This window comes from Tyto alba, unplaced genomic scaffold (assembly GCF_018691265.1).
Source record: "Tyto alba isolate M040663 unplaced genomic scaffold, T.alba_DEE_v4.0 Super-Scaffold_45, whole genome shotgun sequence".
NCBI lineage: Eukaryota > Metazoa > Chordata > Aves > Strigiformes > Tytonidae > Tyto > Tyto alba.
The window spans coordinates 17142312-17157078 of record NW_024881321.1 but is presented as its reverse complement, the minus strand read 5'-3'; the positions used below and the strand labels follow the sequence as shown (position 1 = coordinate 17157078).

Below are 14767 nucleotides of genomic sequence, written 5' to 3'. Positions count from 1 at the left end.
CTTCAGCGTGATCTCCTGCATTTGTCCAATGCATCCGAGCTGCGTGGCTGTGTCAGCCTGGGAAGGCCTGCAGCAGCAGCCTCAAGCAAAAAGGCACAAATGCCTGTTCACTTGGTGCTTTTGCATTTGGAAACAAATTATTAAGCATTTTGCTCAGTTTTAGTTTTCAGCTGTCTACGTGATCACCCTTCTGATTTTATACAGCTGTCTGTCACCACTCTGCTGGTGTACCCTTCATGTACAGATTAATGATAGCTGCATTTCAAAGAGAGCATAGTTGAGTTTTGGATGTGTCTTCTTTCAGGGGGGATAGCACTGTTTCAAGTAGAGGTTGTTTAGTTAATGTTTTTGCAGGTTGTATTGCTTCATTCTTTTCTTAGATTATTTTGTTACCTTGGTTGAAGTGGAGATTTTCAGGCAGAAGCATGTGAGTGTTGTAATTTCTTGTGATGGGAAGATGTTTTCAAAAACATCTCTTCCTGTAATTTTAAAGAGAGTTCACTCCTAGATTAGCAAAATAAACCAAAAAAGGCTCTGAAGTACTTAAGCCATAACTTACAGGACTTTTTGAAGTGCCCCAGCTGCTATTTACCCGAACTAGCCGTGTGCCAACCTTTCATACTCTGCAAATGCCTAGTTGGTGGTTAACAGGACTAAACCTGATACAGGCAGCTGTGCTTCATGGCAAGCACCTACAGAACTGCAATTTCAGGGGAATGAGCTTTTTACCCTTATCTACAGGAAAGATTAGGAAAATATTCCATTTTAATTGAAAAAAAAAGTTTACACCGAAGATGAACATACCATATCCTAAACCCAATATACCTGCATGTCTCATGGAATTAGAGTTGTAAGCATATCTGTGTGCTATGCAGAAGCAAAATTACTTTTGCTGGGGCAGGTGCTTTTTGTCATTTCAAACCTAGCATGTGTTTCTTTTAAAAGTGTTAGAAAGTCTGTAGCATGCAGAATATTCCTGGTTTTTTTTAGATTTCACCCTCAAAGCATGATGATCAGAACTGAAAGCTGCTCTAGCTGGGTGCACTTCTGCACTGCCTGCCCAGAAGACTGTATGTCTGCACCGCTGGCCCTCATCGTTTTGGTATGGCAGTGGCAACGACATGGTTAAATCTGTGGGTAGCTTTTCAGAAGGATTTTCTCATCTCACTCTCCTTTAATTCTGACAAAACAAAATCCTTCTGCCTGAAATTTCTCCTGCCATAACAGAATGAGGTGGGGCAGCACGATGACAACCAAGAAGGAATTTTATGTGATTTGACTGAAGAGTTAAATGCTTAGCAATTTATTTTTTAACTTCCTGTCCTCAAAGCCGGCTTATTTTATAAATGCTAAATTTAGTCTGTTCAGTTTCCGTCATCAAGGACAGCTTTTTTGGTATGCTTTCTTACAAATTGTTTGACCTTGGAGATTGCTGCCAGAAAGGAAGAACACTTTAAAAACTGACAACTGATTGTTGGAGGTTTGTAAACTCCGTTGTTCAGGAGCAATAAAACTCCACAAAAGCATGAAGTCTCACTGAAGCTTAGTATCCTGTGAAGTTGATGAACTGCAAGGCATCAGGATGAGTTGCTGAAAACAAAATGATCTTTGTTTTTTCACTGGTTTTAACCTCAGCTGTGTGGAAACTGAGCTCTTCATGGCTTGGTCATGGATGGGAGACAACGCTGGTGCACGGAGAAGATTGCCATGAGTAGAATAAGAGAGTGGAAAGGGACTGTTGCAAAACTTCCTCCCAAGTAAAGCTAAGAGGAGGTGAAGTTCAAGGGGCTGGAAAGATGATGAAGTGGGACTACCCAGGAAAGGATGGCCATCCAGTAGATAAGACATTATCAGACATAACTTCATCATGCTTTGCTCAGGGTCTTGTGGCTGATTGTGTGGCTGACTGGTTGTTTTTCCATAATGGTCGGGAAAAAGGGCAGTGAGGAATGCTTTTTTACACAGCCAAAAAAAAAGCTTTGTGAATAGGGAAATCACGTGTTATGTTCCTGGCAGTGTTTATTAATGACAAGCTAATGAAATGGAGCACTGCAGAGAATACTGGTGTACCACTTTAAAGAGCAGGCACAAAAAGCATGAGCCTAGAGCACTGACTAATAGAGGCTGCAGCTTTATTAAAAAGCCTTTTCTAGCAGCGAGCCATCCTAACCTGCCTTCCAGTTCTGCTTCAGCCTAGATTTGAGAGTGGATGGTGAAAGGCAGAGAGAGGCATTGCTGAGATTTACCTCTGAGTCCCAGCTGGAGGCAGGGCTGAAGCTGTCCCTCTCCTTTGTACCAGCGGGCAGGAGTGAGGTGGGGGGGAAGTGGCGTGGAGCTGAACCCCTTCATGTTGTATTTCCATGGTCTGGGCTTCAGCCAAGGCAGCCCACTGGGTTACAGGGACCTTAGGCTGAACCCTTTCTAACCCACCAAACTCTCTGGAAGCTGCCAAGCTCTCAACAACAGAGTTTAGACCTCTAAAACCAAAATGAAGTTTGCAAGACCAACACAGACGCTTTAGGGAGCCGGATGGGGAAAACCTGTTTCAGACACCCAAACTAACAATCAGCTGAGCCCACAGCACCACAAGAAGCTCAGTTCACTAGATGAGGATGGGAAGGCAGGAATAGAGAGACAGAAGTAAAAGACAGACCACCATTTGTTTTTAATCCAATTGACTTTATGAGCTGACAGAATGGCTGAATATCCCAGCCATAGTATTATGATCTTCTCAGTTAGAAAAGATGTAGTTCCATTAAATAAAACTAACAGCAACACTCATCGTCTGGGGAAATGAGCAGTTAATTCTCAGTTAATAACGTTCTGGGGAGATGCTAAGAAATTGTATGCTGAGAATTCAGCCATCCCTTTTGGCTTCATTGCTACTCTTTGCCCCATGGTTCCTAATTCTGGAGTAGTTGCTGTTGAGAAAGGTTTGCTTGTAACATCCATTTTCAGAAAATAATCATAACTTAATGTTCAAAGTTTTTATTTAAATACAGTTTAAATAGAGCTTTGGCAGCTTAGATAAAATCTGTGATCATGGAGAAACAGCTCTACTGTTCGTAGGTCATCGTAAGGAAGCATAAGTTGTTGAGGTAGATCTCTGTTCACCACTACCAGAACAAAATATAGCACTTGTTTACAGTTTTTATCCTAAGTACGGGATGTACAAACGTGTTTTGGTAAGGATCCTGCTGTCTTTTGTAATGTTGACTGACATCAGTCACAGCCTGAATTTACCGAAGAAAGGTCTTAGAGTTTTGGCAGGAAAAGGAGGTCATTGAAGGGCAAACCAGTTTTCATCCTGTTTGGAGAAATTCATGAAGGGATTGTAAAGGTTTTGAGTTCAGTTTCACTACTGAAGACTGAAATAATAGTATCATCTGTACTACCACTGTACATAGAGACTGAATGGCCCCTCCAGCATCTCCTGACAAGAAGGTGGTACCTACCAAAAAGATGCGATATAAGGAATGTATAGTACAGAAGTAAATGCAGAAGAGCTATTAAAAGAGAAGGTGATGTGTATGCTAGACTGCAATTAACATGATACCTTTTTCCTTTTTTCCCTTTTTTTTTTTTTTTTTTTTTTTTTTTTATTCCCAAAAGACTATGTGTGCTTACTGTAGTAAAACAAAGACCTGTTCTTAACACAATCTAGAACAATCTGTAAGGCATGACCTGTGCTTTGTCTCAAAGACAAATGACTCTATCCATGGAACAGGTACTTTGTGTGGTATCAGCTATGTAAGGGTTTGGGATTCTTCCTTACTCTTCCTGTGAGGGACATGATGATGCTTGCTGCAAAGGCAGGTGGTTCTTTGGGTCACACTGCGCTTGGTTTGGTGATGAACTGCTTCTGAGCTCCATGTGGATCCCTTGTGTCCAGTCTCAGAAGTATCCTGGAAATCAGAAAGCTCTTGGGAGCAGTCTGATGCGCATACGCTGGGTACATCAAGTCCCCAGTGCCCTTGTAGCACCTCAGGGTGCTCTGAAGAGCAGTGGAGGACAGCAACAGCAGGGTAATCCATCCTTCAGCTCACAGAGTAACAAGTTGTGCTGGTGAGGCAGGCGTCAACCTGAAATCTGCCTCTGGCACCCAGGGCAAGCCTGGAAGTACACCAACATGTAGGATTTCTTTCATGGCACATTTACCTGCCCGGTGAATGGTGCTGGCGATTCATACTGCTTCTAGATGACCCTTGCCCAGCCTTGTGCACAAGGGGATCCCTCAACCTCCTTGTGCATAAGTTGATCCCATTTATCCCCCCTTCTCAAACATTTAAGTTAGAAGATGTTGCCTTTGGCCATATGAAGATTTAGCTATAGCCTGTGGAGGGTGTCCCTGTCCATCTTGCCTTCACTCTACCTCCAGTCTGTTTAGTTCAGCAGAACCGGTCTGTCTGCCTACTGCATATATAAGACTTCTCAAGATTTGACAAATTAACTACTTGTGCCATGTATGTTTATGGCTTTGTCTTTATCATAGCACATATGGTATGCCTAATACAGAATCTCATTACTGACAATAGGCATGATAAGGTGTTTCAGAGGAAGTTACCAGGAATCATCACTGGAGAATAACAGACAGTTTTGCCTTTTTGAGGAAGAGGTTTTTATAACCTTGTCACTCATAGCTGGTTATGCACTTCGAAAAGTAACCTGTTCTTCACTCTGAATTCTTTTTTAGCAGCAGAACTTCCTGTTGTCTTTATAAATGGATTTTTTGCTTTTGTTATTTGTATTATAGCAGAACAGCAGGGTCCAGGGGCTGGGTGAACTGGGGTCCCTTTGTTTTAAGGTGATTTGTGTATGAATAGAGGAGGAGACCAACTGTTCCATAGATGTTCTTGTTTTCAAATGGGGGAAAATGTCAGATCCAAGAACCACTCTAAATCAGCTGAGTAGATGGGATCTGCTAGAACATCTCATCTTTCAGCACGCCAGGGATAACATCCACATAGGCTGTTATTATTACAATTTTTTAATATTAGTACTTTTATTTTCCTTTTGCAATAGAACTCCATTCTGTGATGAAATTTGGCTCTGACTCAAAACCAGGAGGGTTCTCCATGAAAATATTTAACATAGTTGATTATAAAAATCCCAAAGTGAAATCATAGCTTGCTTGATTGTTGGCTTATTTAGAGTAGACGAACTAAAATATTTGTGGCTTAAGTATTTCTGACTTAATATTTTCAGATACTTAGTAAATATTATAATCTAGAGAATTCATTTAGAGCTGCTTAGGTACCATAAAAAGATTGCTTATTAGATCTGTATATGGAGTAATTGCTTTGGGTCAGGTGAGATTTGAAGTAGCTTGGCAAATGTTTTTTACTGAGGTTGGCTTTCTGTACTATGGCACATAACAGTGTGTGTGCCTGTAGAGAAGCTCTGCTGCAGTGCAGTGCCGTGGAGACTCTCAGCTGAGGAGCTGAGAGCTGTGCTTTGTCTTACTACCAGGTTATCGATGGGCATTTCCTTCTCTGCTCTGCCTATTGAAAATTACTTGAAAAAACATTTTTAAAGAGTAGTTATTAATGATGTACTGTCAAAAAGGAAAGATACATCAAATGAGCTGCTCCAGGGATCTGTCTTTGGCCTAGTGTTATTCAAAAATTCTATTAACCTCTTTGATGATGGAAATAAGAAATAAAACTATAAAAATAGCAGATGGCACCAGTGTAGAATAAATTTAGACCAACCAGCTTTGAAAGAGTTGGTCTAAAGGATAAAATTATTTTATAAAGTCAGGAAAATTGTTCTTAATTAGTATATAATAATAATAATAATAATAATAATAATAATAATAATAATAATAATAATAATAATAATAATAATAATAATAATAATAATAACAACAATAATAACAATAATAACAATAATAATAACAACAATAATAAACAATAAGGAAGGCTATATAATATGATAATTCATAATAACAAATCACTGTAGCTGCTGCTGCCTGTAACAGGGCAGCCATACAAATATGGGACTCTGTGTTGACCTGTAAGTTCATTATCAGTAACAAGCAGAATGCAAAAAGTCAAACATTGAACTAAAGGACTGTGTTTAGCACAAGTCACTGTTTTCTGAAAAATCATATGGACAAAACTGCAGAGATCGCTGCAAAGAGCAAACAAGTGCTAAGGCTTGTTCTTTTAGAGCTGACTTATGACAGAAGGAAGCTGCAAGGTCTGCCTAGTCTAGAAGAAGGTAGGCAAGTAGGGGGGAAATTAGTCTTCAAGCATGCAGAAAGTTGTTTGAAAAATGGTGTCCAGTTTTTCTTCATGTCCGTTGGAGATGACACAAGAGAGCAATGCTGCAGCTTAAAGTTAGATGTTGGGAAGAAATGTCCTGTCAATATAAATAATGGCTACCGTGAAAATACTAAATTTGTTGTCACTGATGACTTTGCTTAGTGCAAAGAAATGGTGATTTTGTACAGTTAATCCTGCCACCTTCTAAGAAACGGGAGTAGAACTTTTTTTTAATACTTGGTCCAAGCTGAACATGTCTGTGCTTTCTAACATGGTTTGTCTTTTAAAATTATAAGCTGACACAAGAAAAGGAAACAAATCCTGTGGCTTTCATGACCAAGTTGTGTGATACGCATTAATAATTGGTTGTGCAAGTCATCTTTAGCCACATATCTAACTATGTCCCTTTGTCCTTCCTCAACAGTCTCCAAACGTCCACAACTACCCAGATATGGAAGCTGTACCCTTGTTACTAAACAACATGAAGGCAGACCCCGTGGAGGATTCATTATCTACAGACCATTTCCAAACACAGACTGAACCAGTGGACTTGTCAATAAACAAAGCCAGGTCGTCCCCTACAGCAGCTTCATCTTCACCAGTTTCCATGACAGCATCAGCCTCCTCCCCTTCTTCTACTTCTACTTCTTCTTCTTCTAGTCGGCCAGCTTCATCACCCACAGTAATAACATCGGTATCCTCAGCAGCATCTGTACCATCAGTATTAACTCCAGGTCCTCTTGTGGCCTCTGCCTCTGGTGTTGGAGGCCAGCAGTTTTTGCACATTATCCATCCAGTACCACCTTCAAGCCCCATGAACTTGCAGTCTAACAAAATGAGTCACGTGCACCGTATCCCCGTGGTGGTACAGTCGGTACCTGTTGTCTATACAGCTGTGAGATCACCTGGGAATATGAACAACACTATAGTTGTACCACTGTTGGAGGATGGGAGAAGCCACGTCAAAGGTAAGGTGGAAACAGTTTTGTTCATGCGGCATCTCTAAAACCACTCTTGTGTGAGGAAAATGTAACAAAGTTGTAAAGCTTTTAGTTTCCAAACTTATTGTGTCGTTTGATGAAAACACATATAACCTACCCTATCGGGAGGAGCCTTTATAAGTATTATCCCAGATGCTCTTTAAAATAAATAAATATTTTTATAAAGATTGAGGTCAGCAGTGGTGTTAGATGCTGAGGCAACTCATGGCAAGTTTTGTCCTGAGAGGAATAAATCCTCCCCAGAAGCTGAAGAAGTAGAACAGTGGATAGTGACAATATATAAAACATTATAGATGAATGTGTAAATCAATCACCAGGTGATACAGTTTTGGCAAGGGAAGGAATGTCAGAGAGATTGTTTCCATGTAAAGAGAGAGCAGTCGTTGGGCTGTAGGAATGTGTGAGGGAAAGCCTCCTGGACCAAAGAGCAGTAGCAGATGCAGAGAGGTAGGTTTTATTAAACTCAAGGAGTGGAAGTGCAATTCTTTGAATTAGATTTCTTCTTCCAGATTAAACAACAGAAGGGAAGGAAGCCATAGGGAGTGTATATGTTGGGAAATGAGTTTTGCAGGCACAGGACCCAAGAGGCTTGTGGAGGTGTGAAGGGAGGAAGAAAGCACATGCCAGAAGGACAGATATACTCTTGGAGAGGTGTCCAAAGAACACGGAAAGGGGAGCTGGAGAGCAAAAAAGAATGAGAACATAGCAGTTACTGAGGGAGCAAAAACTTGTTAAGAGATGGCAACATGATGGGTGGAGGAAGAAAAGAGAAAACAGATGTGCCCAGATACTTTGGAAAGCATAGCTTTATAAAGAAGGCCTTAGTGACAAAGATGGGAACATGAGGAAAGGAATGAGACTCATTTCAAGGTTCATCGCATGTGAGTGAATAAAATATGGCTAATTCTCCCCTGGAATGAGGTGTTGCTTGACACGGAAAGGGAGGGTACTGACAGATAACCTTACTTTAGGGTTTATGAGACTAGAGGACATTTAGTAATACATCTTATAACATCTCTTATGTACCTAATTGCATAATGAACAAGTCTCTACAACTAAAAGGCCTTTTTTCTTCAACTCTCATGTCTGTTTTTGATATAGTGGCGACTGTGTATTGTTGTACAGGACTACGGTGATGGGTCATTCTGATGTTTAGTAGCATCCTGTTGTCCATAACCTTTGGTTCTCTTCCCATTCCATCAGTACCCGAGAGTGGACTGTGTCCTCTCAACACACTTGGACATAGAAAGTGAGCTCATAACTGATTTGGATTTTGTTTTAAGCCTCAAAATGACAGTTTAAAAAGTTTTATTGCACTTCATACAGTGATGTAATTTTAGGACTTTGTGCTGTTATGTCAAGAAATGTTGAATGAAAGCAGAACTTTTCACCATGTTTGGGAAGAATAGAAGGAAAAGGGAAAGTTTTAGTCTGTAATTTGATTTTGGAGCTTTGAGCTGCACCTGACCTTGAGCTCATCCATAATTTTTCCCATTTGTTTTCTTTTCAGAGTTGCTAGTTGGCTCTGGTAGTAGTCTCCTCTCTAGGAAGCACCTCCTGAACTTGTAAAAGTGGAACTTCACTGCCCCAGTTTTGTCAACAAAATTCCACAATTTAATGTGCCCTAGGGATTTCAACCTATGAGCTCCAGGCCTCCTGAGCTGCCCTGACAATATCGCCTTTGTGCTATTATTGGCAGAGATCATTAACCAGCCCTGCAGCACCTATTAATGTACAGCTAAAGAAAAAGAAGGGATTAAGCGATCTTTTTTTTTTTTTTTCTCAGCAGTTGTACTCATTTTGCTATTGCTAATTATTTTTATGTAAATGTTCAGGTTATTTTAAATTAATACAATAGAAGAATAATGGGCAACGATCCACTTTAGGTAGTCATCTTTTGTCAACTTTTGCTGGAGTGCATTTTTCTGTCTTTAATGTAAGACAATTTAAATAATAAAATGCAATGCCACTGCACAAATTAAATGATTAAATAAATTTCATATGTGTGCAGACTGACTTCCCTTCAGTGGTCAGCTCTCATGCTGAAAACAGGAGATAAATGTACACATATGCTAACAGGACATTGCTGTTGAATTGAATTGGTCGCTAATTCTCTACCAGCTGAAGGAGAAACGCAGGTTTGGAATCATCTAGTCACAGCTTTCAACTTTTGCATGAAAGCTGATCATTTTCAGAAACAAAAATATACACACACTGAAACATAGTCGATCCATAGATAGTACTGACAGCATTTGATGCATAATCTGTGTTGTTGCTTTGGTGCTAAATCAGAGACCATACTGATGGTCCAGGGGTGTGGTTGGAAAGCACTTAAAGTTATATTTTACATCATTAGCCTGTATCCAAGTCCTTTTCACTCAAATGAGACTTAGGCAATTTCCTGAACAGAAATACTTTCAATGCTAAAATTAATGAAAATTACATCAGACTTAAGTTCAGACACCTCCTGTTTTTCTAGATACAGGTACTTGGGGGAAAAATGCAAGAAACAAGATATAGAGAAAGGGTTTTTTCTTTGTTATTCCTAGCTTTATTTTCTTCATGTTGAATTTTCCTCTTCTAGGTTTGACTAGGACCACTGCATTTTTGATTTTATTGCAAAACCTTCTCAGGCCACTACCATCCCTCTAATCCTGCCTCCAGGCATTTTGTTCAGGTGGCTTTCTGCTTCCCCTGATGCTTCCCAGTCCACCTTCCTTTCCCTTGGACACAACTGTCCTCCTGGTGGCTGCTTTTCTAAGCAGTTCAAGCAAATACTTCTTTCTTCCTGTTGTGTTTGACTGCTCTCTTCCCTCCAGCACAAGAAATCACTACCTTCTCTTCTGTGTCCTCCTCTTTTTCGATTTTTTGCCTAGCCCTTCTCATCTTGCTAACTGTTCTTTGAGTGCCAGTTTCAGCAGCTCTGCTTCTTTTCTCCCTCCTTATCTGTTAACGTTTCTAACCTGTACTGTCATCTTCTCCTCCTCCACTGCGCATCCTTCTCCATAGCGTCGTTCATCCTGGCATTCTCTGTCTCAACATCCTTCAGGAGAGTCTTCGATCTCTTTTTCTGCCTATGCTGCTTGTTTCTGCTCTCTGTCCTGCCTCCTCTCTCCTTTTTTACTTGCAACATTTCCCATTAAATCAAACCCTTTCTGCAGCATAGAAAACCAGATGGGTTTGCAGAGAATTAGCTCTTGTATATATGAGCTGGCAGCAGCATCCCATCAGGTAGGTCCCATGCCACGTGCTACACTCCAAGGGGGGCAATGGGAGCTGGGAATATCATGCTACAAAAGCACCCTTCTGTCAGATTGATGCTTTTTGCATGAAAAAACCCTCTCAGTTCACATAATGTAAATCAAAATCAGGATCAAAGGATTTTTAGGAATTCATTTAACAACACATAATTAGAAGGTAATCAGTGGATGATATGTTCAGTATCAGTAATACAACACTAGACATTTACAAAATCTTACTAAATTCCTCCAAATTTCTAACACTGTTCTGTAATCCCACAACACTTAGATATGTGTGCACACACTCAGAGTTACATGCAGACTCCTCTGCCGACCGTCGACCTTCCCCTCCTGACGTCCCCTGATGCACCCACTGTGGATGAGGCACCCCGGGGAGACCCCCCAAAGTGGGGGTGTCTCTGTGTGCTGCCCCCGTACCGCCAGCCCGGTTGTGTAAATTGCCCCCTATGACCTAATCCTTGCGCAAAGCGTAGTGATGTGTTAGGGCTGTCGAGACACGGAGGGGATGGGAGCCAGGCACAAGTCCCTGTGGGCACCGCGGGTCCAGGCTGCACCTCTATCCCCCCCGACAACGTGGCAGAGGCACAGTTCACATCTTCAGCAGTCACCACGGTTGTGTCGTCATCCCAAGCCTTAAAAAACATGCGGAGATTTTTTTCTGCGTAGAGTAGGTGGTGACCACTGGACATTATACAGTAAACTATACCAGAGCATTACAGTCCCATGAAAAACTCTTTCCTCACCTTTTTTGCTCCCTTCTCAGCAATGGTGAGTATTGCTAAAAGGTGTAATTAGAGGCACAGCAGGTAGCAGCACCTATAGATAAGGTTGCCTGATGGTTTCCCTTAAAACCCCACCTTCAGCTGCTCAAATTCTGTCTATATGTTAACCATTTAAGCTAACATTTTCCATGCTGTACATCTGCCTCAGGCTATTTCTTTTTTTCTTTCTTTTAGAGGAAAGTTTCAAGAAAAAACTATTCCGCTTTCTGAGACTGAATGTAGAGAAAAAAATGTAGCGTTTTCCATGTTGAAAGATTTATTCCAGCTTTTTTTGGTGAAAAACTCTAGAACCAGTGTTGTTTTGTGCCATGAACCTCAAGCTTGGTTTGGACAATTGAGGCTTTTTTGTCTTTGTAAGCACTTGCAGAAAACAAGCCAAGTTTGGAGATCTGGGAAAAAAAAAAAAAAAAAAAAAAAAAAAAAAAAAAAAAAAAAAAAAAAAAAAGAGTCTCCTAAAGGATAAAGTGAAAAAAAGTCATATCTGGGAAAAGACAAGGACAAGGTTTGAATGGACTGGGCAGTGAGGAGAGGGGCAGGGTGAAAGGAGTGAGGGAGAAAAAGAGAGGTGGTGAGATGGCTACGGATGTGTGCACGTATTCAGGAGGAAAAGTGGGAAAGAGTTGGAGACACGGGAAGGGGGAAGAAGCAAAAGGAGGGTAGAAAAGACATCTGGGCAGGGTGAAGGGGAACAAGGAGAGGCTCGGACAGACAGGAGTGAAAGGGCCTGCCATGGCAGCAAGACATTCCCCTACAGACTGGCCTCATTAGCCTGAGTCTTTCCACTGCTTTTCTTTCAGAAGATATTCATGAATACTACTGGCAAATCTTGTCCCTCTAGCAGCAGGTTTCGCCAGAGATAATATCCTTAAAAATTGTTTTCTGTAGTTCAGAAAAGTTACTCTGTTCATCAAAGGGCCTTTTAGAAGCTCCCTCCTGATGGTGGTGCACCAATGACTTGTGTAACTTCAATATTTCTTGGGTTTGGGGTTCCAAGTTTTGGGGTTTTTACTCTTATGGGTTTTAAAGTTTTCAGAAGACACAACCACTTGCAAAATCCAGTGATCAGAACATTATAAATTTAAATTTGACAACTGAACATCATCTGCTTCCTGTGTATGTAAACATCTGTGATGACATTGACATAGACTATTTTTATGTCACTATGTCTGTGTATAGACCAAACAGAAATACACAGATTGTGTCTTTTCACATATTACACTTGCCATATTTCTCACTGTGGATACATTAATAAATAGTAAATGCAGTACTTTTTGCTACAGGTTATTCTGTGATACCACTTGATTACATTAATTACTGCCCTTTTTTTTTTGTTGTTTTTGTTTTTTTTTAAATAAGTACAGCCTGTTATTTCTGCTTACTGTAAAATTTATTCCACAAAAGTAAACCAAATTTGTAGTACAAAGCTAGAAATTTAGAGAACCATTCCATATGTTTAAATGTCAGATTATATGGTCTGTTTGTATAAATCATGCTATGGAAGAGACTCTTAATTAAAACCAGTAGTGTTGCCTTTTTTATTTCATGTGAAATGATTATCCTTTATGCATTTTAGTAGATGGTTATTCTGGATTTGAGTTGCATTGAGGCGAAGAGTTTCTACTTTAGCTGTAATTTTTTTCTTGTTATGCACAAAAATCTTTTGCAGCTGTACATATTCCAACCTGTCCACCTCCACCCTCCGGCCCTCGAGATCGTTGAATCTCTCTCCCCCTGTTTGCTTGGTTCGCCTGGAAGAAATATTAGTGGTTCTTGGAAAGGAGAAGCAGGTTGGCAATGGCTAGCCAGGAAGAGAAGCAAGCAGAGGAAAGGCTTGTGTTCAGGGTGGGACCTGTGTTACTGGAGATGGTGCATATATTTAAGAGCTAGAGAAAATGGTGATTCTTGCCAGAATGGAGAGTTAAAACACAGGTTACAAGATATGCTGTGGTATTTGAAATTGAGAAGAAGGTTGTCTGTAGACAAAGTAGCTTGGGTTAAATATGGGGAGTCCTATAAACGGTATTCTACTTAAATTTCCAGAGGAGTCATATGTCTGGTGACTCACTGGTGACATGGTTAGGTTTTTCCACTATAGAAGCACATGGTCTTCTAAGATTTATCAACAGTGGATTTAACATCATGTATGTTCTCAACTAGGAGTAGCTGTGGGGAAGCTAATGAGGTAGGTTTGTGTTCCAACTTTATTTGCAAAGCCCAGCATAAGGAGGATGAGGAGGAAGTCCATTTCGACATATCCTGAGTCCCTGCACCTTTTGGAAGCTGTTAATTCCTTGTCTTCCATGCCAAGAATGCCTCTGGTCCTTCAGCTCTGTAGTCTCACCAGGGCTGAGCTTTGATCTAGTTGCCTTTATCCCACAAATTTGAATCCAGCGGAAGCACATGCATAAAACTTCTTATTTATTTTATCCCTGCCTTGGGTTTTATCGTGCCTTGGACCAATCTGCTGGAAACTTTCTGGTGTCTAAAATATCTCTAGACTGTTGCAGTGTATAAGTTGCAATCTGCTACCATTTTGTAGTGGCTTTGCAATATTTTATTTAATAATGTATTAAATATATTCTGTCCTTATTGTTTTCACTGTTTGCTTTTGGTGATAGAGTATTTGTATATTGGATGCTCAGTGAGATATAAATCTCAGTAGTCTCAGTAGTTTGTTTTTTGTGTAGATGAGGTCTTGTGGCATTCAAATAGCTTAGAAAGAGAAAAGTCCTTTGCGTAAAAAATGGTGTTGTATGTTTATGTATACAACCCAATGACAGAGATGCTTAAATATGTGCATATATTACATCTATGCAGTCACTTTCACCTCTGTATTTCTCCACACAGCTATTCTTTTACAGCTTTATGGCAAATTATTTGACTGGTGAAATGATTTTAAATATTGCCTTTGATTGGATCATAGCAATTAATATTCTCTGGTAGATTAGTTACACTGTGCATTCCGTGCCAATTCCCATTCACTGTGAACTGTAGCTATGCTGGGCGCAGTTAACTTCTCTAGCCATATAGTCCCATAAAATCTCAATAAAATCTGAAAACTGTGGAGTATGGGTAATCTTGCTATAAATTGTAATAAAAATTACCCCTGTAGACTCTATATTCTGTCCATTACATTTGTGGATACTGCTGCTTTGTACATAAAGTTTTATGAAATAAATCGACCAATTCTGCTGCCCAGACACCAAGCTGTTTTTATTGAAAATCTGATAGGTGCGCTCAGAGCATTTTTCCAATGCATAAAGCGCTTATAATGAACTTTAAATAGGAAGAAAAATGCTCTATATGTGCTTCATATAGTATGGACCAGCTTAGGAGGAGAAAATCATGAATACCATAATTCCCCTGCATTTGTGAGGTTCATAAAGCCAGGATTTGGTTTCCTAAAACACGTTAAGTAAACCTGAGCGTAACACTTAATCTCTGAGGGCATAGTTTCA

General features: G+C 40.2%; 1 protein-coding gene across 7 annotated transcripts in view; it reads left to right on the top strand.

Moving 5' to 3' along the window:
- KLF12 (Kruppel like factor 12) overlaps positions 1–14767 on the top strand; it is a 247158-nt gene that overhangs the window by 143903 nt on the left and 88488 nt on the right. For all 7 annotated transcript variants that reach the window (XM_042805795.1, XM_042805794.1, XM_042805799.1 and 4 more), the window contains exon 4: positions 6691–7234. In XM_042805795.1, the coding sequence (XP_042661729.1) occupies positions 6691–7234 (544 nt within the window). The remainder of the gene's footprint in view (positions 1–6690; positions 7235–14767) is intronic.